The sequence below is a fragment of the Agelaius phoeniceus genome, chromosome 16, assembly GCF_051311805.1.
Source record: "Agelaius phoeniceus isolate bAgePho1 chromosome 16, bAgePho1.hap1, whole genome shotgun sequence".
In the NCBI taxonomy this organism is placed as follows: Eukaryota; Metazoa; Chordata; class Aves; order Passeriformes; family Icteridae; genus Agelaius; species Agelaius phoeniceus.
Genome location: NC_135280.1, coordinates 845,238 through 870,744, shown reverse-complemented (window position 1 = coordinate 870,744; position 25,507 = coordinate 845,238). Strand labels below are relative to the sequence as shown.

At 57.9% G+C, this 25,507-nt stretch overlaps 1 protein-coding gene across 4 annotated transcripts in view; it reads left to right on the top strand.

Annotated features, from left to right (window-relative positions):
* Nucleotides 1–25,507, top strand: part of PRKCB (protein kinase C beta) — a 96,739-nt gene that overhangs the window by 26,647 nt on the left and 44,585 nt on the right. For all 4 annotated transcript variants that reach the window (XM_077186665.1, XM_077186666.1, XM_054643481.2 and 1 more), the window contains exons 3-5: nucleotides 12,558–12,640; nucleotides 20,229–20,340; nucleotides 21,927–22,055. In XM_077186665.1, coding sequence (XP_077042780.1) covers nucleotides 12,558–12,640; nucleotides 20,229–20,340; nucleotides 21,927–22,055 — 324 coding nt within the window. The remainder of the gene's footprint in view (nucleotides 1–12,557; nucleotides 12,641–20,228; nucleotides 20,341–21,926; nucleotides 22,056–25,507) is intronic.

Sequence of the window (25,507 nt, the reverse complement as noted above, 5' to 3'; positions counted from 1 at the left end):
TGTTGGCAAGAGCTTCAGAGTGGCTTTGGGGCAGCGTGGAGGGGGAGCCTCCCCCCGAGGAGCTGGGCACGTGTCTCCTTGTGCGAGCCCAGCAGCTCAGCTGAAGGTAAAGCAGCTGAAGGTTAAGGCAGCCTTGAACCTCCCAGGAGCGCTGCTCCTCCTGCAGGGCCCTGCAGGAGCGGCGGGGCAGGGCTGGGGCCATCCCTCCATCATCCACTCATCATCCATCCCTCCATCATCCACTCATCATCCATCCCTCCATCATCCACTCATCATCCATCCCTCCACTCATCATCCATCCATCATCCATCCCTCCATCATCCACTCATCATCCATCCCTCCATCATCCACTCATCATCCATCCCTCCATCATCCATCCCTCCATCATCCACTCATCATCCATCCCTCCCTCCATCATCCATCCATCCCTCCCTCCATCATCCCTTCCTCCCTCCCTCCATCCTTCCCTCCCTCCATCCTTCCCTCCCTCCATCATCCATCCCTCCCTCCATCCTTCCCTCCCTCCATCCTTCCCTCCCTCCATCATCCATCCCTCCACTCATCAATCCATCCATCCTGCAGCATCCCCTGCACTCTGCAGCTGCTGCCAGGCACCAGGCTGGTGCTCTGGGGATGCTGCCCTTCCTTTTGTAAGGGGAAGCTCCAGGTGGGAAGGTTGCTGGGATTCTGGATGCAGTTGCTGCAGCTGGGGTGCTGGCCCTGTAGTGTGTCCCAGGGAAAGGGTGGGTGTCCCTTCTGCTCAAGATCAGGGTTTTATTCCAAAAACCAAACCGGTGGCATGGAAAAGGTGGGCCCACAGCTGGGGGCTGCTGCCCATGTGGGAGCTGGAGCTGCAGCCTCCAAGGGGTTACCAGGAGCTTCTGCTCCTTCTCATCCTGGCTGTGCTGGCAGCTGCTCAGGGTCAGCAGAGAGGCTCCTCTGCTCATCTGCTCAGCGCATGGGGAGAGGCCAGTAAGAGCTGCAGACATGGCTGGGCACACACAGCTCAGTGTTTCTGAAATCTGCCCTATTTTGTGTCTCTCAAGTGCTGCAGAACAGCTGGGAGACATTTTGGGCGAGCTCACAGATTTTTATTGTCCCACTTAGTCTGTTATGTATGGAGCTCTCCCCTTTACTGCCTTATTCAAACAGACTGGATGTAAAGCTGCCTCTGGGCACGGTGGCTGGGGCAGGGTGGGTGCTGTGCCAGCACAGGATTGGGATGGGATGTCCCCTCTTGGCACCAGGGCTGGCAGGAGCTCTGGGGCTGCATCCCTGTGCTTTGGGTGAGGGCCCTGGAGCCTGGCGAGCTGGGGATCTGCTAAATTGCTTCTCCAAATGTCATTAACAATGCAAATGGGTTCTTTCAGCGGGACAGAGCTGCATTAGGAAGTAGGGCATGTTGTAAGCATTAATAAAGTCCCACTGCCAGCAGGGACGTGCACGGGCACAGTGAGCCAGGAAAGCCCTTTGCAGGGCTCCATGAAATAAAACAGCTCCTCTCCTCTCCCCTGCCCTCCTCCCCTCGAGCTGCCAGCCCAGATAACGTTCTCATGGAGCCAGTGGTGTGTAATTGCACAGGACTGTTCCCCACAAACAGCAAACCCAGTCCCTGGGCTGATGGAGGTTTTAGGACAGCAGAAGGCAAAGGCTTCGGCCACTTCGTTACAACAAAATTCACCTAAAGGATCATTTCTTTTAAAATAAGGTAAACCATGGAGCAGGTTTGATTTCCTCCTCCCCAGCAATGTGTTTTAAAACCCTTCCCTTAATGTGATCCTGCAGGTAGTGTCTGATTTCACCTTCCCTGCTGACCTTGGCCGAGGGCTGGTGCTCCTGTGTCCCATTCTCCATCAGGGCCATCACCTTGAGCAGGTTCCTGAGCTCATCCCACGCGCTGCTGCATCCCAGAGCCTCCCTGGGGACAGCTGGGGACAGGGAGGGACAGATCCCTGGGACAGGGACAGACAGATCCCTGGGACAGAGCTGCCCACTCCTCCCACAGCAAGGTGACTCCTCCAGCTCTGTGCTGCCTGTCTGGCAGCATCAATAAAACCCTGCTCTGAACAGCTCTGGCTGGAGCAGGGGGGAGCAGGCACAGTAAATCTGCATGTTGGAAATGTTATTTTAATATCTTGTCCGTGGAGCATCGAGCACGGTGCCAAGCGCGGGCGCTCGGTGCCAGCTGCAGCCCTTGCAGTGCCTTGGAGCAGAGGTGGTGCTGTGCAGCCTGGCAGCAGACAGGGCCCCTTCTCTGGGCAGGGGAGCCAAGAGATGCCCTCCCCTGCCTGTGGCCAGGGGCTGCAGCTGCCAGGGCAGTGCTGAGGGCTCTGCTGCTGCTGGCAAAGCTCGCAGGGAAGTGAGCATCCCCTCCTGGCTGGGGCCCAGCAGAGCAGCGAGCATCCTCCCTCCTGGCCTCCCTCCTGGCCTCCCTCCCTGCCTTCTCCGTGTCTGCCAGGTGCCACAGCCCCCCCAGCACAGCCAGGCTGGGCTGGCAGTCGGGGTGAGCCCTGGGCCAGGGCTTGGCCAGGGGCTGCCTCAGTGGGAGGATGGATGAGCAGCAGGGAAAGCCAAACCCTGAGCAGGAGCCGGGGCTGAGCATCCTCAGGGTGGCCCAAGGCTGTGCTGGGCAGAGCTGGGCTGGGCTGTGCTGGGCAGGGCTGTGCTGGGCTGGGCTGTGCTGGGCTGTGCCCTGCTGCAGCCCTCCCTCCCTGCAGCTGCTGCTTCCTGCACAGGAAGTGGCAGCGTTCTTATCTTGGCAGCTCCCTCCCTCCCTCCCTCGGGTTTAGGACTGAGCAGGGCTGAGAGCAGCTGGAAGGCAGGTTCTGGGTGCCCCAGCCATGACTGGAGTGCTCCATCACCCAGCCCCTGTGCAGGGCTGTATTTTGGGGAGGTCTGACTGCAGGGAGGAGCTGGGTTGTTGCTGGAACAAAACTGGGGGGGATTGCAGCTCTGTGCCCAGCTCTGTGCCCAGCTCTGTCCATGCCTGATGTATGCCTGCCTGCCATCCATCCATCCCTCCATCCATCCCTCCCTCCCTTCTCTTTGGCTTTGGCCCTGCCCTTTCTCCCCAGCTCTGCTGTTTGTTCTCGTGCTGAAAGGCCCGTGCTTGACAAATGTTTTTTTTCCCTGGCCTGGAAGTTTTCCAGACCACTGAGATTTTCCTGTGCTGTGTTTGCCTGCCCTGCTCTCCCTGTCTCTGGTGGGAGGCAGCGCTGCAGGGATCGGCTGTCCCAGGACAAATCCCGTGGGAGTTTCCTCACAGCACAGACTGGAGCTGCAGGGGGTACAGGAGGTGCAGGGGGTGCAGTGCCCAGCCCCTGAGGCCCCCAGAACCCCCCTCAGCTGCAGAGCCCTGGGCTCAAGCTGCTCTCACAGGGGATTGTCCTGGGCCAAGGGAGCCCTGCCCTGTGTCAGAGCCCTGGGCTGAGGCTGTGCCGTGCAGCAGCAGGGAGGGGCTGCAGTAACACATCCCACAGCAGCACAGAGAGCCCAGAGAAGCATCCTGAGATGGTCTGAGGGCCCTTTGCTCAGTGTGGGCACAGGAGGCTGTCATGGCAGGAGCTGCTTGTGCCCACAGTGCTGCCAGGGCACGTTTGGACTGGCAGGGATCTTTGAAACCCCAGGTTCATGCCAGGGATTGCTGTGCTGTGCTGGTGGCACAGGGGACACGGTCAGTGCTCGGTGTTGGGAAGCCAGGGCTGTGCACAGCCACACAAGTGCAACACCAAATAAAAACCCTCTGGAGGCAGCTTCACCTTAGCAGGGCCCTGGCTAATTGAGGCTTTCCCTTGTAGTTGGATCGAGCTGCTCACGTTCCTGGGTGTTCAAGAAACCCTTCAAACATTGTTTGGTGTGTGGAGAACGAGCCCTCCTAAGATGCTGCCAGCTGAAAATAAGCCTGAGGCAGCAGCAGGGAAGTCATTACTCTTCATATCGGACACAAAAAAATATGTTTCTGTTGTGTTCATGATTATTTTTGTTTTCTGCACTTCCTGGAAAGCAAAGGGACCATGCAGTGTAGTGGCTGTTTTTAGAAATGCAGAGGGGAGCAGGATTACAGCCCATGCTCTTTAGCAGTGTATAAACTGCTCCCAGCCCTTGCTGTGCCCTGACTCTGGGCTGATGCTCTGCTCCTGATGGGGTTTTGTTCAAAGAGCTGAAATTGTTCACATTTGGGGGCTGGTGTTGGACCCCAGCTCTTGGTTCACTGGTCACCCTCTGGAGGGAAGGTGAGGCTCTGGCAGAGCCCCTTTGGAAGGGCTCCCCAGTCCTCTCACCTTGCAGGGTGTCCCTGTCCCTGGGTGGGCGCCAGCTGCAGGCACAGCTGGAACTGGGACCCTTTGAGTGCTCAAAGACTTCCCCAGCCTGATGTCCCTGCCCCTCCTGGCCTGTTTGGAGGTGCAGGCAGTGCTCCTGGGCAGTGCCACTCGGGCTCTGCTTTTGGAAATTAGACAGTGCTCAGAATAGCCAAAATTAAGGGGGATGAAGGAGGGGATGCAAGGAAGAAGATGTGAGTGAAGTTCCCCTCTCTGTCTTGGAGATAAGCTACAAAATCCAGCTTTAACTGAGTTGCATTATTAGCACTTTGGGGACTGGGTTTTTATCTGCCTGGAACAGGATTAAGACGCTGTGACAGAAAGGAATGGCTTCAAAGCAAGGATCAGCTGGGGCTGGGAGCTGTGGGAGCCAGCTGGGGGTTATCTGTGCTGGGGCTGCCCTCTCCTAATGCTGCCCTCTCCTCTGGGCAGCACCCATCCTGCCGGGATCCCTTCCCGTCCTTCTCCCTGCTCTCAGGAGCCTGACCCGCAGTTTCAATTACAATATTAAATTACCAGGTCACCAGAGTCAAAGTAGGCTGCCAAGTTTTTAATGATCTTCTCTTTCTTCTCATGTGGAGGTTTGGTTTTTTTTTTTTCCGAGCGTCCTTTCCATCTCTGCACTTTTAATTGAGACCATCTGTAATTTAACACATCGCCACAGTTGTGTAACTGGTGCAGGGTTTTAGGAGGACTTGGTGCTCATCCTCAGGGACTGCAGCAGCTTTCCACTGGCTTCCAGTGCCTTCCTAAGAAACCCAGAACTAATTGCCAGGACCGTTTAATCTGCTCCCTCGGGGCTTTGATTAATCACTCAGTGCTTATTTTTCACCTCTGCCTGCTGCAGGAGCTGAGGCTGCTGTGGTGGGCTGGGGCTGGTCCCGGGCTGGTGTGGGCTGTGGGTGAGTGCAGCTGCCTGCAGGCCCCAGGGGTGTCCTCAGGGATGTCCCCAAGGACAGAGCCCAGCTCCTTGGGGTCGGGGCTGGGCTCAGAGGGTGTCCTTGCTGCCTGTGCCCACTTGTCTGAGGTACAAACCCGCTCTGTCCATCCGTTCTGCATTCAGGGGCTTCTGCTCTGCCTGACCTTGGCCAGCCCCTGGCTGTTCCTCAGCCCCTGGCTGCTCCTCCTCCCTCATCAGCAGTGTCCCTGCTTGCCCTGGCCACGGTGACCCAGGTGTGGGGCTGTCCCCTGCAGCCCAGCGTGTCCCTCTCACCGTGCCACTCCCCTCGGATCACAGGGCTCGTAACCCAGGCCTTTAGGGACGGGCTAGGAGGGATTGTTAGCATGGAAAGAACCAAATTCCAGCTCAAAAACCTTCCTGATGCTGCTGCAGCTGCTGCAGTGTGAGCTGGCTGTGATGAGGGCCTGGGGAAGCTCCTTCCCCTCTGGCTCCTGTCGAGGCGGGAGCTGCCCTGGCCTGGGCAGGGACAGAGGAGCCTGCAGGGGAACAGGGCCTGCTCTGGGCCTGGAGCTCCCCTCCAGCCCTGCCTCTGTGTTTGGGGAGTGGGGCCTGCATCCTCTGGGGCCACCCCACGCTGCACAGCCCCTCTGAGGCTCCTCTCCATGGCTTCTGTTGTGGTGGGAGTGGGCCAGGCACCTGCAGGGTCTGGGACATGTGGAGGGATGGAATGGAAGGAAATGGTGTAGAGGGTTTCACACTTGAGGAGCTGCAGTTGTACCAATTACTAAAGATTAGGAACAGGCTTGTTTTTAACTTGTTTTTAACAAGTTACAGCTGTGCTTAATAATGATGAGTGCTACAGAAGAGTGGGTTAGCGGGGTGAGGAGATGAGCTGGGGTTGGTTGGCTGTGCTGTGAAGGAGTCAGTGCTGTGAGGAGGTGCCCATGAGAAATCACTGAGAAGGTATGGGGCTTTTGCAATAAGATAACAACAGGGACAGGCACAGGGCAAGAGCTGTTCCCCCAGGCTGTCTGTGGATGTTGGCATGCTCTGCCTGCTGCAGACAACTTGGAGAGGAAGCAGGAGCTGCACTTGTGGCATGCCCTGGGTGGAGGAGCCGCATCCAAATGTGGCACAGGTTCCTGTGCTAGCAAGAGCCATGGAACCTGGGCCAGCCCCTGTGCCCTGCAGCCTGGCCCTGTCCCTGCAGTGGCTCTGGGTGCTGCACAGCGAGGGTCTCTCTGTGTGCAGGGTGAGTGTCTCTCTCTCTGCACAGTGAGTGTCTCTCTCCCTCTCTCTCTCTGTGTACAGTGAGGGTCTCTCTCTCATTGCACAGTGAGGATCTCTCTGTGTGCAGGGTGAGCATCTCTCTGTGCAGAATGAGGGTCTCTATGCACAGTGAGGATGTCTCTGCACAGTGAGGGTCTCTCTCTCTCTCTGCACAGTGAGGATCTCTCTCTGCACAGTGAGGATCTCTCTCTGTACAGTGAGGATCTCTCTGTGTGCAGAGTGAGGGTCTCTATGCAGAGTGAGGATGTCTCTGCACAGTGAGGGTCTCTCTCTCTCTGCACAGTGAGGGTCTCTCTCTCTCTCTCTCTGTGCACAGTGAGGATGTCTCTGCACAGTGAGGATCTCTCCCCATCCCAGCTCTGCTGCTGCCATGGTCCCGTCCCCACCCACTCCCCTTCCCCTGCTGGGGATGATTGATGCTGCTCATCCCGCTGGCTCCAGCTCGTTCATTGTCATGCAGAGGATGTTGTCACTTCATTCTGGTATTTCATGGAAAACTGCAGGCGGCTCGGGGTGTTTTGTTCATGAAGTCCTTCTACAAGCACGTGGCTGGGCCCAAAATACTCAGCCCCTTTCGGTGAAAAAAGAGGGGTGGTAAAGAGTTCCCTTTGAGAACAGAGGCACAGCAGCCTCCCTGCCCCTCCTGCCCAGTGCTGGGCTGCTGTTAGCACTGGGAACACTGAGAACACTGGATTCACAGGAGCTGTGCTGGCCAGGGCTCACCCCAGAGGCTGCAGGTGCCACTTGTACCCAGCTGTGACAGCAGAGTGCTGCTGCAGCTTGGCATTGATGGTGACATCCCCGGGCCCCTGGTGACATCCCCATCCTGGTGACATCCCCGGGCCCCTGGTGACATCCCTGCCTCTGTCCCCCAGCCCAGGAGCACCCAGCCCACCATCCCGGACCTGCCCCCTGTCACGCCCCCATCCCTGGAGCTGTTCCTGGTGCTGCCCAGAGATCCCTGAGGATCACAGCTGGGATTTCACTCTGTCTCCCTGGAGCTGACAGTGGGAAAACAGCTCAAGTCTGAGGAGCTGACGATGGCTGTGCTGTAAGAACCCCAGAAAGCTTTTAACCAAAGCTGGGGATTAAATCCAAAGAGCACAAATTTTAGCTCAGCTTCTCTCTCTGTGTGCTCTAAGTGATTAAAAGCTGTAAAGCGCTGTCAGAAATTCAGGACTTCCCCTCCTGGAGCCCTTCTTTCCCCTTATTTTATGATTACCATGCTTCACTGCCTCTGTTTGATGTCATGAGTGTGATTTTTTAGCATGGAAAGGAAAGCCGTGGGCAGCTCTGCCTGGGGCACATTTTGGTGCCTCACCAGGGCCGGGTGGTGCCTCTGACCCCGGGGGTTTGCCCAGCGTGGGTGGAGCAGCACAAAGCTCCCTTAAAATGTCATTTTCTCTTTATTTTTTGGTGTTATTTTGTTTCCTTCAGTTTTGCTAATCTGAATTCCAAGCTGTTTCCTAAAGCTGTTGTTCCTTGGGAAGCGGAGACGTTTTCCAAATGAGAATATCCACAGGTTGGAAGGGAGCAGCCACACACTGAGATATGCTCGAAATAATCTTTGAGCTTCCCTGATATTGGAGCCATCTGCCAAAGCTCAGCTCCGGCAGCTCCCTGGGGATGCTTGAACTCCTCCCTGGCTTTGATTTTTAGATGAATCTTGCTTGAACCTTCTTCTGTCTCTGTTAACTCTCCATCTGTCTCCCTCACTTGACACGCTGTATCCAAGGCTGTTCCCGGTGCTTCCAGAGCTCTCCCTGGCCTGAGGAGAGGAACAAAGGCTTCCCTTGGTGGGGATGTGTGTTCTGGGAAGGGCTGGGCTCAGGAGCCACCGCCCTGAATTATTCATTTGGCAAAGGACCGGGGGAAATGGATGATTCCCTTCTCCAGAACATGGGGAGATGGCTGATTCCCTTCTCCAGAACGTTGGGGAATGGATGATTCCCTTCTCTAGAACACGGGGAAATGGCTGATTCCCTTCTCCAGAACACGGGGAAATGGCTGATTCCCTTCTCCAGAACATTGGGGAATGGATGATTCCCTTCTCCAGAACATTGGGGAATGGATGATTCCCTTCTCCAGAACACAGAACATTGGGGAATGGATGATTCCCTTCTCCAGAACATGGGGAATGGATGATTCCCTTCTTCAGAACATGGGGAAATGGATGATTCCCTTCTCCAGAACGTTGGGGAATGGATGATTCCCTTCTCCAGAACATGGGGAATGGATGATTCCCTTCTCCAGAACGTTGGGACAAGGCGCTCATGCGGTGCAATTAGAGCACCAAATGGAGCTCGCCCCTGCAGGGAGCTGCTTGGCAGGGCTGGGTGCCCTCCTGCAGATGAAGGAGATGGGGCCAGCCCCACCTCCTGTGCCAGCTGGGAGCCAGCAGGGCACCCGGGCATTTGTCACCCTGCTCCTGCCCTGGGCGCCAGGGCTGCCCTTCAGGGTGGGCTCAGGGGTTTGCCAGGGAAGTGCTGCCTTGAGCCTTTCCCATTGCTGGAATGCCTGGGCTGGGCTGGGCTGGCTCCCAGGGCAGCCTGGTGCTGGTATAAGCAGCTTGAAGCTCAGACAAAGGGCTCTGAGGGCATTTCCTGGGCACAAACCCCAGCCTAGGAGGGGTTTTGTATTCTGAGGGCGAATCTTTGGGCACCTTTGGGCAAAGTGTGAGGGGAGAGGGAGCGTGTGAGGTGAGGGATGGCAGGGAACGCTCCTGAGCCTGCTCACAGGGTGGAAACAGCAGAGGAGGGAACATCCTGCAGGAGCAGGGGATGTGTGTGTGCAGCCTGGGCTGGCAGGGCTGCTCCTGCAGCTGCTGCAGGAATTGGCAGCAGGGCTCCAAGGCATGCAGCAGCTGCTGCTCGGAGCTGCATCCCTGCACAGCCCTGCACAGCCTGGCCACAGCATCCCTGCACAGCCCTGCACATCCCTGCCCAGCCTGGCCACAGCATCCCTGCCCAGCCCCTGCATCCCTGCCCAGCCTGGCCCCTGCATCCCTGCAGCCTGGCCCCTGCAGCCCAGGGACACCCAGCCCTGCTGGAGCTGCAGCCCAATGTGTGTTCTGCAGCCTTCAAATGCCTGGAACACATTTTGATGTGGTTCCTCTGATTGGCAGCTCTGGAATCAGTGGGGAATCGGCAGGGAAACTGCTTGATGGTTTTTCTGGAGGGTTTTTGAGCAGTGGTTTAAGCCAAGATTCCTTTCTCTGTGTGTCTGTGTGTATATATATATATATATATATATGTATATATATTGAAGCAATACTGTGTTAGCATTTTCTAGCATTTTCTCTCGTTTCATCCTCCACAACAAGACGTTTCCTAGGGTTTGAGAATGCCCTGCTGCTGTTGTGGTTTCCTGGCTCTCAAACCCACCCTTCCAGGAGATCTTTCCTCCCAGGCCTGTGTCAGGATCCCAGGGAACAGAGGTGTGTGATCTTGCCCTGATGTTTTGGTGCAAACATTTTCAGATCTCAGACACTGTGCTGGGGCTGCTGTGAAAAATGTGCATCCCAGCAAATGTCCTGGGGCTGTGGAGCATTGCTGTGCTCAGGGTTTGTGTCCTTCCCTCCTCCCAGGACAGAGCCCCGCAGTGGATCAGGCCCTAAAGGAGAGTTTAGGGCCAGGAAACCCTCCTGCACTGTGCACTAAGGAATGGGGAAGGTTCATCTTCCATTCTTGTTGTGTACAAATGGCTTGGGATGTTTGTAGCCAGGCAGTGGGATTTGATAACTTTATTACCCAAATAATAAGATTTACAAATTAACTGTCTAATTAGCGACCTGGGAAAGCTGCTGCTCGTGCTGGGCTTTCTAAGCTGACAAAGACATGGGCTGAAGCTGCTGAAGTGTGATGGCAGTGGGGAGTTCTCTCAGCCTCCTCACATCCATGGGCAGGTCATGGGAGCTGAGGCAGGATTGCTGCCCTGAGATGCTGCTCCTGATTCCCCCTGTTTGCCTTGTGCATGGCTGCAGCACTCACCTGAGTGCTGGGGAGGGTTCCAGGGGATCCTGCCAGGGCCTGGGGAGCTCCCTTAGGGGCAGAGCCCCCAGGGCTGCTGGGGCACAGAGCTCTGCTTTGCCTTGCACGTGCAGGGAGGTTCTGCCTGCCCAGCTTCCAGAGGATTATCCTTGCACAGGTTAGAACCACAGAGTCTGGAATGGTTTGGTTTGGAGGGACCCCAAAGCCCTCCCAGTGCCACCCCTTCCATGGCAGGGCCACCTCCCTGTGCCCCAGGCTGCTCCAAGCCCCAGTGTCCAGCCTGGCCTGGGCACTGCCAGGGATGGCCTTTAAGGTCCCTTCCCAGCCAATCCATTCCATGGCAAGTTCAGCCTGATGGCCTCTGGTTCCCCTGCAGAGCTGGGAATGGTCCCATGGGCAGCTCCCACCAGAGCCCAGCCCTGGCAGCAGAGCCCATGCCTGGGGTGTCCTGGAGCTCTCTGGGTTTGTGCACACACTTCAGGAGAAATCCCTGCTAATAGAGTTCTAATTCCTTCTTTCCTGCTTCCCAGATGCCTCTGTCTCCATATACAAATGACAGAAATGGTGAGCAATGCTTTCAAGAAAATGTTTGTTTGTTTGACTCAGAAAAGCAAGTGAGAGGTCCTGCGAGGAGAGAGCTCTTGGCAGCTGTTCTGCCTCTAAAACCTTCTGGGTTTGTTTTTGTTCACAATGGAAAATGTGAAAAGGAAAATGAATTTACAGCTGGATGTGGCAGGGCACAAAGAGAGGATTGTGAGGTTCATGGCTGATGTCATTTGCCTTTTCCTTGTTCCTTAGGAAAATCCCATGTTGCTGCAACTGGAACCTGCTCCACTCCTGCACGGCTCAGTTTGGTTCCTGTGCTGTCTCCAAACCTCAGTCCCTGCTCCTCATCTTGCAGAGGCTTTTACTCAGTGTAGCTGCAGCTCTTGGGAAAGGATGTGGCAGATGGGAGAGCCCTGGGGCAGGCAGAGCGTGGTACCTGGGCTGGTTCCCTGGGCTCCCTTTGGGCCCTGCAGCAGAGATCTCAGCTATGGGTCAGGCATGGCAGGGATGCTCCCTTCTGAACCAGGGCTGGTGCCCTGGGCTCCCTTTGGCTCCTGGAGCTGAGGTCTCATCTGTGGGACAGGCAAGGGATGGGTGCTCAGGGCTGAGCACCCCTGGGGCTGCACGCAGGGCGTGGGTGGCCAGGCCAGCCCTGGCAGCCAGGAGGTGACAGAGGTGCCATGGCTGTGAGCTGCTGCCTCTGCTTCCCAGCCCAGCAGTGCTGCCACCTCCAGCTGCCGGGCCAGAGGGGCTGAGACCCTTAAGGAGGGTCTGTGCCACCAGCTGAGGTTACCTACAGTGACAAATGATTCTTTACGGTCTGTCACCAATGGTGAGGTGCTTGTTTGGCATTTGGGGAAAAAAACCAGCCTTGGAATACAGAGTTTGGCTGCACAAACTGCAGAAACAGCACTGGGAACTTCAGGAGCACACGTGCTGAAAGGGTTTGGTGGTTGTGGGGCTGGGGGCTTAGCTCTGGATTCCTCTCTTGGGAGCCCGGGCAGTGGCAGTGGGGATTGGTTTCCCTCTCCCAGAAGGGCAAGGCTGGCATTGACGTGTGTGAGGGGAGGAGGACGTGCGCGTCTTCTGGTCTGGCAAACGGAGGCTGGGGAGATGCTGGGGAAAAGCAGAGCTGTGGGAGGAATTGCCCACCTGTTCCCTTCGGTACAATCTTCCATTTTTGGCCACATGCACTTTTCAGCTCAGATCCCGCCAGCGCCAGATTCTCCTCTTTTCATTCCCAGCAGTGACCTCAGAGCGTGTGCCACGAGTGACAATGAGCTCAGGGAACAGAATTGTTCCCAGCCCTCCTCTGACGTGCGCCTGACACTTTGTTCTGTTCAGTTCTACCAAAATGCCTGGGGATATTCCAGAAGGTTTCAAAACCTGCCAGGGGTTTGCTTAAAAACCCTCCTGGCACTGCTCAGAAATCCACATGGCTGTGGTTTGTTTTGTTACCTCTTGGCCCTCGTGGTGCCATGCCCTGACCCTGTCCCTGTGTTCTCTTTGCAGTTTGCTGCTTCGTGGTGCACAAGAGGTGCCATGAATTCGTCACCTTCTCCTGCCCCGGTGCTGACAAGGGCCCTGCCTCGGATGTAAGTACAGGTCCTGTGCTGGGCTGGGCTGGCAGCACCTGCAGGAGATGCTGCTCCATTCCCTGGGCTGGCAGCACCTGCAGGAGATGCTGCTCCATTCCCTGGGCTGCACAGCACCTGCAGGAGATGCTGCTCCATTCCCTGGGCTGAGGGCACCTGCAGGAGATGCTGCTCCATTCCCTGGGCTGCACAGCACCTGCAGGAGATGCTGCTCCATTCCCTGGGCTGAGGGCACCTGCAGGAGATGCTGCTCCACTCCCTGGGCTGGCAGCACCTGCAGGAGATGCTGCTCCACTCCCTGGGCTGGCAGCACCTGCAGGAGATGCTGCTCCCATTCCCTGGGCTGCACAGCACCTGCAGGAGATGCTGCTCCATTCCCTGCACAGCACCTGCAGGAGATGCTGCTCCACTCCCTGGGCTGCACAGCACCTGCAGGAGAATCTGCTCCATTCCCTGGGCTGGGGGCACCTGCAGGAGAATCTGCTCCATTCCCTGGGTTGGCAGCACCTGCAGGAGATGCTGCTCCATTCCCTGGGCTGCACAGCACCTGCAGGAGATGCTGCTCCATTCCCTGGGCTGGCAGCACCTGCAGGAGATGCTGCTCCATTCCCTGGGCTGAGGGCACCCCAGGGTTGCTGTTTCACAGTTTATGGGATGGTCTAGGTTGGAAAAGCCTCTAGGAATCCTCAAGTCCAACCATTCCCCAGCATTCCCAAGGCCACCACTGCCCCACCTCCCTCCCTGCCACATCCCCCTGGCTTTTAAAGCCCTTCAGGGATTTGGATTCTGTAGTTGTGGGGACTCTCAGGGGTTTCTGGGATGCTTAAAGCACTCAAACCATGCAGTGACTTATGCTCAGCAGAGCAGAGGGAACATGGGGAGGCAGAGGTTTCCCTTTGGGGCTGAGCCAGTGTCCTTCTCTCCCTGTAGCCACAAAAGCCCCAGCCCTGCCAGCTGAGTCCCAGCCTTGTTTCCCCAGGATTTCTCTCCCTGTGGATCCCCTGGCTTGGGGGCAGCGGAGCTGGGAGCCCACTCTGCCAGCAGCACTCGGGTCTGTCTGGCAGGCTCTGGCTTTTTCCGTGGAGACTGGCTAATTTGGGGAACTGCTGGGAGAGAGGAGCTCGAATTGGGGAAACGACAGAGCACCACAGCTCTCACCCTTAAAAATAGAAGTGGTGGGAGCAGGCGGCGTAGCAGGCTGCGGGAGGTGGAGGCTAAACACGCCTGGTGTCCCAAAATGGGGCTGTGCCCTGGCAGGGCCACAGCACAGGGCCCGGGGGATGAGCTCTGGGGGCAGCAGCAGTTGGAGAGGTTTGTTCTGGTGGCTGTGCCCCTCCTGAGCCCTGCTGTCTGTGCAGCCTCCCCAGGGCAGCTGTGGCACCCAGGGCCCTCCCTGCACCAGGCCACCAGCCCAGGAGGGGGTGCAGGTGGCACTGCTGTCACCCAGGCAGGGGACAGGAGCCCCTGAGGGCTCCCTGTGCCAGGGACAGGCAGGGAGTGCAGGTGGGGACAGGGGCAGGAGCTGCCAGGGCCTGGAGCAAGGGGTGAGGCTGGGCTGGGGTCCCAGAGCATCTCTGCTCCTCTGCATGGCACTGCCAGGGTGTGTGCCAGGGGCATCCCTGCTCCCTGTGCATGGCACTGCCAGGGTCTGTGCCAGGTCACCTGGGGTACCAGAGCATCCCTGCTCCCTGTGCATGGCACTGCCAGGGTCTGTGCCAGGGGCATCCCTGCTCCCTGTGCATGGCACTGCCAGGGTCTGTGCCAGGGGCATCCCTGCTCCCTGTGCATGGCACTGCCAGGGTCTGTGCCAGGGACATCCCTGCTCCCTGTGCATGGCACTGCCAGGGCCTGTGCCAAGGGCATCCCTGCTCCCTGTGCATGGCACTGCCAGGGTGTGTGCCAGGTCACCTGGGGTCCCAGAGCATCCCTGCTCCCTGTGCACGGCACTGCCAGGGCCTGTGCCAGGGACATCCCTGCTCCCTGTGCATGGCACTGCCAGGGTCTGTGCCAGGAGCAGGGGTACCAGAGCATCCCTGCTCCCTGTGCATGGCACTGCCAGGGCCAGGGGCATCACTGCTTGTCAACCTTTTAATGCATGACTTCTGAAAATGAAGATGGAATGCAGTTCTTGGGACTAAGGCAGGGAGAAAATGGCCCTTTTATTGCTTTTTTTTGTCCTCTTTTCTTTTCTTTTTTTTTTTTTTTTTCCTTTTTCTCTCTTCAGCAAAGGCCACCAGAGCCCCTTGGGTCTGTCCCTGCCCCTCTGCCAGGGGCTGTCACTGGGGAATGCAGGCAGGGCAAGCTTCCTTCCTCCTGCACTGCCAGCCTTGCTCTTCCAGCAGCAGAATTATATCCATAGTATATCTCATTTATAATTATATAATAATATAATCCTGAAGGGGCTTTGAACCAGGAGAGGAAGAGCTGCTTCAGCACCCAGCAATGCCTTGGTGGCCCCAGCCCTGAGCCAGGGCCAGGGGCTGTGCTGGGAATGATGAAAGCTGGAGGAGTTTCCCAAAGCTGGAGTTTCCCAAAGCTGGAGATTCCCTCTGCTCTGTGCTGCTGGTACCCACAGTGAGGATCCAGAACCACCTGCGCTGGGGCTGCCCCAGTGCCACCGGGCTCTGCTGCTCCCAGGGGTGGTTTTTGGCAAATCTTTATGAACATGAACCCCACAGAAGGGAGATGGTTTTATTGCAGTGCCAGGCCTTGCAGTGGGCCGGTGGTTCTGCTGAGCTGCAGAGGGAGGCAGCAGGGCAGGGATGCTGCAGCCTGGAGCCAAGGAGAAAAAATGTGTTGAAAGCAAAATATCTCCTAACTTCGCTCCTTGAACTCTGTGTCTTCATAGTGCTGGAGAATTGAGGAGAAAAGCATTTTGTACCTGCGCAGTGCTTGTGCTCTACACGACAGTTTGCAGTTTGGCAGCTGGGAAACCCTAATTACTGGACTGGAGCTGTGCACTGGGAGCTCAGGGGGTGCTGGAGGCTGCTGTGTGCACAGAGAGCCTGGGGGAGCAGGGCAGAGCCCCTGTCTGTGCTCCCAGCCTGGGCTGTCTCTGTTTGATCTGGCTGTGTTTGAGCTCCTTGAGCAGAGTGGGAGTGTGGCTGTGTGTTTAACCTTGGCAAGGAGCAGGAGCTTCCATCTGGGAGAGAGGACTAATTACACATGATAGTGTCTCCAAGCAGGAAAAAATGAAAGATTAATTGCTTCTTGCAGCAGGGAATGGAGCAGGGGCTGGAACCAGGGGTGCTGCAGACTCGGGGCCGTGTTTGTGCTGCACAGCTCTGCAGGCAGGGCAGGGCCTGGGCTCCTCACTGATGTCCTGTGTGCCTGGGGTCCCTCCTGAAGAAAGCAGAGCTGGTGAGGAGGGGCTGAGAGCCCCCAGCCCCCCCCGTGTGTGACTGACCCACAGCGAGGGCTCCAGGACCCAGAGTCAGCCTGGGTAATGTATTCCACTTGGCAAACCTAATTATAGCTGGAGCTATTAGCAGAATGCATAATTATTTTAATTGTAGAGAAAATAATCATTAAAATGACCTTCTTTGCATGATCCTGCTAAAGGTCATCTAATCAGGATGTGTTAATAAATATCAGAGTAGCTCTGGGAAGGTAAGGGGCCAGTGTAGCCACATTTCAATTTTGTGTGTAAATTGTCCCTGTCGGTGGCTTGGGGAGAGAACCTCAGGAAGGATTCCAGGAAGGATTTCTCCATGGAAAGGGCTCCCCCATGCTGTGCCCCAGGCCCCCTCTCACCCTGGTGCTGTCCCTGAGCACAGGACCCTGATCCCTGCTCCCAGCTCCTTTCCTTTGGATCCCAGCTCCTGTCCCTTGGATCCCAGCTCCTGTCCCTTGGATCCCAGCTCCTGTCCTTTGGATCCCAGCTCCTTTCCTTTGGATCCCAGCTCCTTTCCTTTGGATCCCAGCTCCTGTCCTGGATCCCTGCTCCCAGCTCCTGTCCTTTGGATCCCAGCTCCTTTCCTTTGGATCCCAGCTCCTGTCCTTTGGATCCCAGCTCCTGTCCTTTGGATCCCAGCTCCTTTCCTCCTGGGCTGCCCTGGCCAGCATTTTGGCAAATCCTCACAGCCTTCCTGCAGCTTGCTGCTTTCTGTTGTCCTGCTAATTAACTCCTCCAGCCCTCTGCTGTGCCATCTGCCCCTGGAGCAGGCACCTGCTGCTGCTGACAGCTCCTGTGGGATGAAGATGTCTCTGCCTTCCTCCCTCCCAGCGCCTTCTGCTGCCTGCCCAGCCCCACAGCGCCTCTGTTCCCCCTGCCAGGCTGCCATGGCTCCAGCCCAGCGCCTGGGCAGCCCTTCCCTGCCTGGCTCAGGGCTCAGGGCTGGGCAGGCTCTGTGAGCCCAGCTCAGAGGGGCTGCAGGGGTGGTGGGGCCCGTGCCCTTCCCTGCCCCAGCCCCTGCCATCCATGCTTGCCCTGCAAGGCAGCCCCGACCTCTTCTGTCTGCTGGGAGCTGCTCCCTGCACGCCCAGGGGATTTTCCACGTGGGAAATGTGGGGATCAGATGTGAGGGTTTGGGTTTATGTCCCTGCCAGGGTTTGTTGAGTGCAGGCAGTAAGCTGTGGCTGTGTTGTATTTGCTGTTATGCTGTTTAAATCACTATGAAATTCCCTTTAAAATGGTCTCTTCCCATGAACTGTGCTAATTCTTCTTCAGCAGAGATAATTTAAAGCTTTCTTTGCAACGAGATGGGGAGAGCAGCAGCCCCTAATCCTGAAGGCAAGGCTCTGTGTTCTGTCAAACACAGCAAATGTGAGTGCAGGGGTTTCAAACACCCCTGGCTGTCGATGTGGGTCCAGGTGCCCCTTCCTGAGGCTCTGCTGCAGGAGATGTGGAGCTCCAGGGCTCTGGGAGACCAGTGGCACTGTCACCTTCCAGTGTCACCTTCCAGTGCCCCCAGCCCCATCCAGCCTGGCCTGGGACACTCCAGGGATCCAGGGGCAGCCACGCTGTGCCAGGGCCTGCCCACCCTCACAGGGAGGGATTTTATTCTTATTTAGACAAGGAAGCAGGAGAAACTTCAGATGCAATCAGTCAGGGCTGGGATATTGCAGGGGGTGCTGGATCTGCAGCAGCACTGATGGGAAGGGAAGGTTTGGGAAGGGAAGGGAAGGTTTGGGCCTCTGGCTCTGCTCATGGCAATTTCCAGCTCTGCTCCACAGAAATCTGTTCCTGCCCCGTTCCTCAGGCTGGCTCAGCGCTGGTGGGGGAGGAGTGGAGCCTTTTTCTTTTCTTGGCAAACTTCTTTTTAACCATTCTTGTTTTAAGTCTCAGCATCTGCATACGCAGTGTTCTCGTCAGTCCTGTCTCCGTGGTACAAAAATAGTCTCAGTACAGCCACTTCAGCCCTGCTCAGAAATGAGCCCCACAATTGCCACTTTCTGGCACTTTCTGAGGCGCTGGCCAAGGTGACACGAGCCCCTCTCAGCTCTTGCTCTGCAGGCCTGGCTGCTCCATCACAGCTTTGCCTGTGCCCCTGTGCCTGGGGTGTCTGAGAACAGGGATGGGAGCAGGAGGGGAAGCCCTGCTTGGGGCAGGGGGGCTGCTCTGGGGGGCCCAGCCCTGCTTGGGGCAGGAGCCCAGCCCTGCTCTGGGGGATCTGGGGGAGCCCAGCCCTGCTCTGGGGGATCTGGGGGAGCCCAGCCCTGCTTGGGGCAGGAGCCCAGCCCTGCTCTGGGGGATCCCAGCCCTGCTCTGGGGGATCTGGGGGAGCCCAGCCCTGCTCTGACTCTTTGCTTTTCCAGCTCTGGCTTCTCGAACTCTGGGTCCCAGTGGGAATTCAGCATCCTTCTCATGGAGTGGGAATTGCCTCCTCCTGCACAGAGCTGGTGTTTTTTATGAATGACTGAGGCTCTGGCTTGCCTGAGCAGCAGTTTCTGTTCCTGGAAGGGAGTGCAGCAGCTCGGGGATGATGCCTCAGGTGGCACAGGCTGGCACAGGGCTGCTGCCCTCTGTGCCCTGCCTGGTGCAGGGGTGCTGTGCTGTGCCTGGGGGCTCTGCAGGATGCAGGGCTGGGCAGCCAGAGAGCTCCTCTCTCCCAGGACACTGCTGGACAATCAGGATCACGGCATGGGTTGGGATGGAACTTTCCAGACCATCTCAAGGTCGAGTCCTGGCTGCCTGCCCTGAGTTTCATGGGGAGAAACTCCCCCACCTCCTGTTCTAGCCTAAAATCCAGGCTGAAATTCTCTGCTCTCCTATAAATGTCTGAGGAATGCAAAGGCCCTCAGACCTGCAGAGTCACTGGCAGGACTGGCTGTTTGGGGTGCCCAGAGGACGGGTTTGTGACCTGACAGAGCACAGGTTCATTGTGATCCCTCAGCCTCCCCTGCCAGCTGCAGCCCTGCTGGGAGCTGTGTCTGCCAGCACGTTCCTCAGGCTGGAATGGGAGATATTTCCAGTTCCAGTGCCCTGGCTGAAGCCTGTGCCTGATCCCTGGCACGGCACAGCCCAGGTTAAAGGAAGCTCTGGTGGTTTCCCCCTCCTGGGTGCCGTTGGGGTTTTCTGTGGTGCTGAGCACTAGAGCAGAATGTTGGTGATTAATGCAGCTGGAGGCTCCAATGCAACAGTGCTGGGAAATGAATTTCAGGGGGATGGAATGTATTGGAGGTGATGTTATAGCTCGCTTCTGATTCCACTCTTTATTTATTTACTCTGCTCACAGTGTCCTGAAAAGGTGTCTCTGCTAATGCCTGGGCAGCTTTCCAGGCCATTAAAAAGCTGCTCAGCTCGAATGACAGAGCTGGGAGCTGAGCCTCATCCCTAACCCTCAAACAATTAACGTGAGCTGAAACGAAGCTGCTCCTGCTGGAGCCTTCCCCTGGCCTGTGCTGCCCCCCTGCCAGCCCCTGCTCCAGGCTCTGCTGAGCCCCCAGCATTGTGTCTCATGTCCTCTCTTGCATGAACATGCCAGGAAAGCCCAAACCCCTGCTCTGCCTCAGTGCTTTGTCCCAGTGCTGGGATTCCATGATTTGGGTTTGTTTGGCTCCAACTCCTGCTGAGCCTTGCTGGAGCCCAGGAGTTTGCCCAGTGCCTGCACAAGGGGTAAACTGAGCTCTGCTGGGTCTGCACCCTCTGCTGCTGGGCAAAAATCTGCCCTTGCTTGTAAGAAAGCTTAAAGGAGAAAAGTATCCCCTAAGCAGCTTGAATGCCTGGAGTGTGAGGGAAGGGCTGGCAGCAGAGCACAGGAGATGTTTCCTGGGCAGGTTTAATTCAGGTGGAATCACGGGTGGCTTTTCCTGCTCTGCGTGGAAGCTGGGCAGTGTCCAGCCCTTCTGTTGGTCCGTACCCACCACCTTCACCTGGTCTTTTACATGCTAAGACTGAGTTATTGGAAAACAGTGAATCCCCAGGCAAGCCAGTGCATTGCTTTTTCATTGTTATGGCAACACAGATGAAGAGGAATAAAGCTGGATGCTGGTGGCTGCTGGAAAGGGTCCCCACGAGTCGGTGGCAGTTGACTGAAGTCCATTAGCAGCACCTCCAGAGCCAGCTGGCATTGGAATGGGCAGAGCAGGGCTGCCTTGCCAGCACTGGATGCAAGTTCATAATCCTTGTCCTTTGTTTTCCTCCCAGGACCCCCGGAGCAAGCACAAATTCAAAATCCACACGTACTCCAGCCCCACCTTCTGTGACCACTGCGGGTCCTTGCTCTACGGGCTCATTCACCAGGGCATGAAATGTGACAGTAAGTGATGATGGCAGGGGGCTCAGGAACCCTGAGGTGGGCTCGGGCACCCTCTGGGGGGCTCAGGAACCCCAGGGGCCAGGGCTGCAGCCCAGAGCCCATGCCTTGTGCCAGCAGTGTGGAGCTGCAGGGCTCTGAGTGCCCGAGGGACACCAGTGGGCCCCTCCTCACCTGGTGTGGGCAGTGCCCGGGGCTGCTGCAGGGAGAGGGGAGGGAAAGGCACTGCCTTGGGGGGAACCTCCCTGCATCCCTCTGCAGCAGCATCTCCCCACATCCCCCTGTGCATCACCCCCACATCCCTCTGCAGCAGCATCCCCCTGTGCATCCCCCTGTGCATTCCCCCCACATCCCCCTGTGCATTCCCCCCACATCCCCCTGTGCATTCCCCCCACATCCCCCTGTGCATTCCCCCCACATCCCCCTGTGCATCCCCCCACATCCCTTTGTACATCCCCCCACATCCCCCTCTGCAGCAGCATCCCCCAGACTCCTCTCCAGAAGCACCTCCAGAGCAGCATCCCCTGCACATCCTGCCCACCCCGGCCTCCCCTGCATCCCCTGCACATCCTGCCCACCCTGACCTCCCCTGCATCCCCCACAGCATCCTGCCTTCCCCTGCATCCCCCACAGCACCCTGCGGTCCCCTGCATCCCCTGCATCCCCCACAGCATCCTGCCTTCCCCTGCATCCCCCACAGCACCCTGCCCTCCCCTGCATCCCCTGGAGCATCCTGCCCTCCCTGCCCTCCCCTGCATCCCCCACAGCACCCTGCGATCCCCTGCATCCCCTGCATCCCCCACAGCATCCTGTCCACCCCTGCATCCCCCACAGCACCCTGCCCTCCCTGCATCCCCTGCATCCCCCGCAGCCTGGCCGAGCCCGCAGCCCCGCCGCTCTCCATGGCTGGCTCCGAGTGACACCCTGTGGCTGTGGCCGGGCGCTGCCGCCTCTCCCGGCGCTGCAGCGGGGGAATCGCTGCGCAGGGAGCAGAACACGGGGGCTGGCGGCACAGGGAAGGGATGGATCGGTAATTTTCCGAGTTAATCCTGTGTGTTCCTATTTAAGGGGACTGGGACATGCAGCATGTGCGAGCTCGGCTGCTCCCTGCTCAGGGATGGGGAAGTTTGGCTGTCTGGGAACAGCTTATTCCTTAGAACCTTGGGAATCCTGCCAAGGGGAAGTGAGCTGCTGGAAAATGTAAATACTGATATGGGGATCTCTATAGATAGATAGCTCTCCGTGCCTCTCCCTGTGTGTACAGATACTCGGGTAGGTTTTAATGCCCCCTTTTGGCTCCTGCTGGATCCAGCTGAGCACCCTGGGGGTGATGGGGGAGAATTTTAATGAGTCAGCAGAACTGAAGCAGCTGAGTGAGGGCCCAAAGCCCCCTGGGGTCTGTCAGGCAGGGCCCAGAGCTGCTGGCGCTGGGTTCCTGTGGGTGATTCCTGAGCCCAGGCACTGCAGAGCCTCCAGCTGCCCTGCAGATCCGTTTGCTCTGCGCTCACCCCTCGCCTCAGCCCAGCCTGGGGGAGGGCAGGCTGTGCCCTGCCCTGCCCAGGGTGCTGAGCGTGCCCTGTGTCCCCCAGCCTGCATGATGAACGTGCACAAGCGCTGTGTGATGAACGTGCCCAGCCTGTGCGGGACCGACCACACGGAGCGCCGGGGCCGCATCTACATCCGCGCCGACATCGACAAGGACGTGCTCACCGTCGTAGGTACGTGCTGCCAGGGGCTGCCAGGGGGTGCCAGGGCTGCCAGGGGGTGCCAGGGGCTGCCAGGGCTGCCAGGGGGTGCCAGGAGCTGCCAGGAGCATCAAGGGGTAGCACAGTGGGGGCGGACGGAGACGAGAGATCTCTGCAGCCAGGGCTGGGAACTTGGGGTTTATTGCAAAGGGCCTGGGGGCAGGGGCCTTTTGGGATTTGGGGTTTATTGCAAAGGGCCTGGGGGCAGGGGCCTTTTGGGATTTGGGGTTTATTGCAAAGGGCCTGGGGGCAGGGGCCTTTTGGGATTTGGGGTTTATTGCAAAGGGCCTGGGGGCAGGGGCCTTTTGGGATTTGGGGTTTATTGCAAAGGGCCTGGGTGCAGGGGCCTTTTGGGATTTGGGGTTTATTGCAAAGGGCCTGGGGGCAGGGCCCTGCTGGGAGCTGCAGCCACAGCTCAGAGCAGGCCCGAGAGAAGAGAGGGGCAGAGAGGATGAGAGGTAAGACAGTAAGAGAGGCAAGAGAGCAAAAGCATAAGAGAGTAAAAGGTGTAAGAGAGTGAGGTTCCCATTACAATATCATAAATCTTCTTCTGTGTTGAATATTCAATTTCTCACTAACCAATCTAGTACAATACACAAACTCCATGGCATTTCCATACGGCCTATAAGAATCATTACATTACCACACTGTGCTACATTTTAAACCCTAAAAACTCCTCTTTGGGCCCCTTCTGCCAAGCTGTAGGGTCTGCTCTGACCCTTGGGCCTGTCTGCAATCAGAGGGTGTTGTTCCATCAAAAGGGGATCACCTTCAGTGGCCACACCATTGTTTTCCAGTTGTTCAGTAACTGAGGGATCTCAAAGCTTGCTTTCATTTCAATCTCGCTGATAGTTTCCATATTCTCAGATTCTTTTGCCAGACAATCCTATATTTATAAGGCTTTCCTGCCTCATCCTCCCCAGCAGGCCGGCGAGGCCTCCTGCCCACACGGACCAGGCCAAGCTGTCTGGGTTATTCCCGGCTGAGCCAAAGCCAGGGCTGTGAAGTGCCCTGGGTGGGTGGGACCCCAGCTGGGACACCCTGGCAGCCCCAGATCCTTCTCCATCCCCCTGCCCTCGCCTGGCTCTCCCTCAGCCTGGCTCCCACGTCCTGTCCTAGCTGGAGGAGCTGTGACATCCTGGGGCCGTGTCTGTGGGATGGGGTTGGCTCTGTGGGGGCCCCTGCTGCTCCTCGCTGCTCTGATGGGTGCTTGTCCCCCCGAGAGCCACCAGGAGTGTTCTCAGGAAAAACAGCAAGTTGTTGAAAATGTTAATGAGAGACTGGAAAAAGTTGTGAAGGGCTTTATAATTTATTTTTTGTTGGATTTGCCCTTAAAGGAGAGCCTCAGTGAAGCAGGCAGAACTATGTTTGCAGAAGTCCTGCTTCCCAGGCACCTTCCTGAAGGTTGGACATGGTGATCTTGGAGATCTCGGTGATCTTGGAGGTCTTTTCCAGCCCTCATGGTCCTGTGGTTCCCTCCAGCCTCCATCAGACGCCAGTGGGGTGCAGATCCCACCCTGCTGTTCCCACTGCTCCAGGGGCAGGGAGGAGCTCCCAGCCCCGTTCTGTGCAGCTGGATTTCCATCTCTTCAGCTGGCTTTCAAAGGCTGGTTTATTTCTGGCCCGCTCTGGAGGTGTTGGTGCAAACGTGTCAGCTGTTGGCTTTTCCAGAAAGGAAGGGAAGCGTGCTGAGCTCTCCAGAGCCGAGTGGGAGTGCTTTGGGAGAGGAGAGCTGGGCACTGGGGAGCCCAGATGGCCCCCAGAGCACAGGTGGGCACCCAGCCCTTGGGAGATGGAGGCACCCAGTGCTGTGCTGGCACTGCTGAGGAACCTCCTGGAGCTCTGGGGCAGCTCTGGGCCCTCACAACAGGGACACCCAGGGGCTGGAGCGTGGCCAGAGAAGGGAACGGAGCTGGGAAGGGGCTGCAGAATCCCTGAGGGAGCCGGGCAGGGGATGGAGAATCCCTGAGGGAGCCGGGCAGGGGCTGCAGAATCCCTGAGGGAGCTGGGCAGGGGCTGCAGAATCCCTGAGGGAGCCGGGCAGGGGCTGCAGAATCCCTGAGGGAGCCGGGCAGGGGCTGCAGAATCCCTGAGGGAGCCGGGCAGGGGCTGCAGAATCCCTGAGGGAGCTGGGCAGGGGCTGCAGAATCCCTGAGGGAGCTGGGCAGGGGCTCAGCCTGGAGCAAAGGAGGCTCAGGGGGCCCTTGTGGCTCTGCACAGCTCCTGCCAGGAGGGCACAGCCAGGGGGGTCGGGCTCTGCTCCAGGGCACAGGGACAGGAGCAGAGGGAACGGCCTCAGGCTGGGCCAGGGCAGCTCAGGGTGGATATTTGGGAGAATTTCCTCCTGGAGGGAGTTAAAAGCCTCGTGGATGTGGCACTTGGGGCCATGGGACAGTGGTGGCCTGGGCAGTGATGGAGCAACAGCTGGATTGGATTGGATTTAGAGGAATTTCCCGGCCTGAACAATCCCCACAGCTGACCTGCCCTGGGGGGGCACACTGGGGAGTGGGCAGAGCCAGGCTGCTCTGAGCAGATTGCAGGGGGGAAATGCCCTTTGCAGGCTCCCTGCAGGAATCCCAGCGAGGGGCGGGTTTCTGTGGGGGATGGAGGCATGGAGGGGGATGAGAGGGATGTGGGGGGATGCAGGGGCATGCAGGGGGCTGGAGAAGGATGCAGGGGGCTGGAGAAGGATGCAGGGGGATGGAGAAGGATGCAGGGGGATGCAGGGGGCTGGGGAAGGATGCAGGGGGATGGATGCAGGGGCATGCAGGGGGATGGAGATGGATGCAGGGGCATGCAGGGGGATGGATGCAGGGGGATGGATGCAGGGGGATGGATGCAGGGGGATGAGGGGGCTGGAGAAGGATGCAGGGGGATGGATGCAGGGGGATGGATGCAGGGGGATGAGGGGGCTGGAGAAGGATGCAGGGGGCTGGAGAAGGATGCAGGGGGATGGAGAAGGATGCAGGGGGATGGAGAAGGATGCAGGGGGATGGATGCAGGGGGATGAGGGGGCTGGATGGAGAAGGATGCAGGGGGATGGATGCAGGGGGATGAGGGGGCTGGATGGAGAAGGATGCAGGGGGATGGATGCAGGGGGATGGAGAAGGATGCAGGGGCATGGATGCAGGGGCATGCAGGGGGCTGGATGGAGAAGGATGCAGAGGGATGGAGAAGGATGCAGGGGGATGGATGCAGGGGGATGGATGCAGGGGGATGAGGGGGCTGCAGCAGCCCCTGAGCCCGGCGGGGTGCGAGGCAGCGCCGTGAGCCCACCCTGCTCCTGCCGCTCGGGCAAACGGGGCTGCAGCAGCTGCTGCTGGGCTCTGTTCCCCTCTGGCCCGGGAATTTGGGAGCCGGGCCGGGCCGGAGCAGCCGCTGTGCTGTGGGAAGGTGCCCGGTGCCTGCAGGCGGCAGCACGGGCA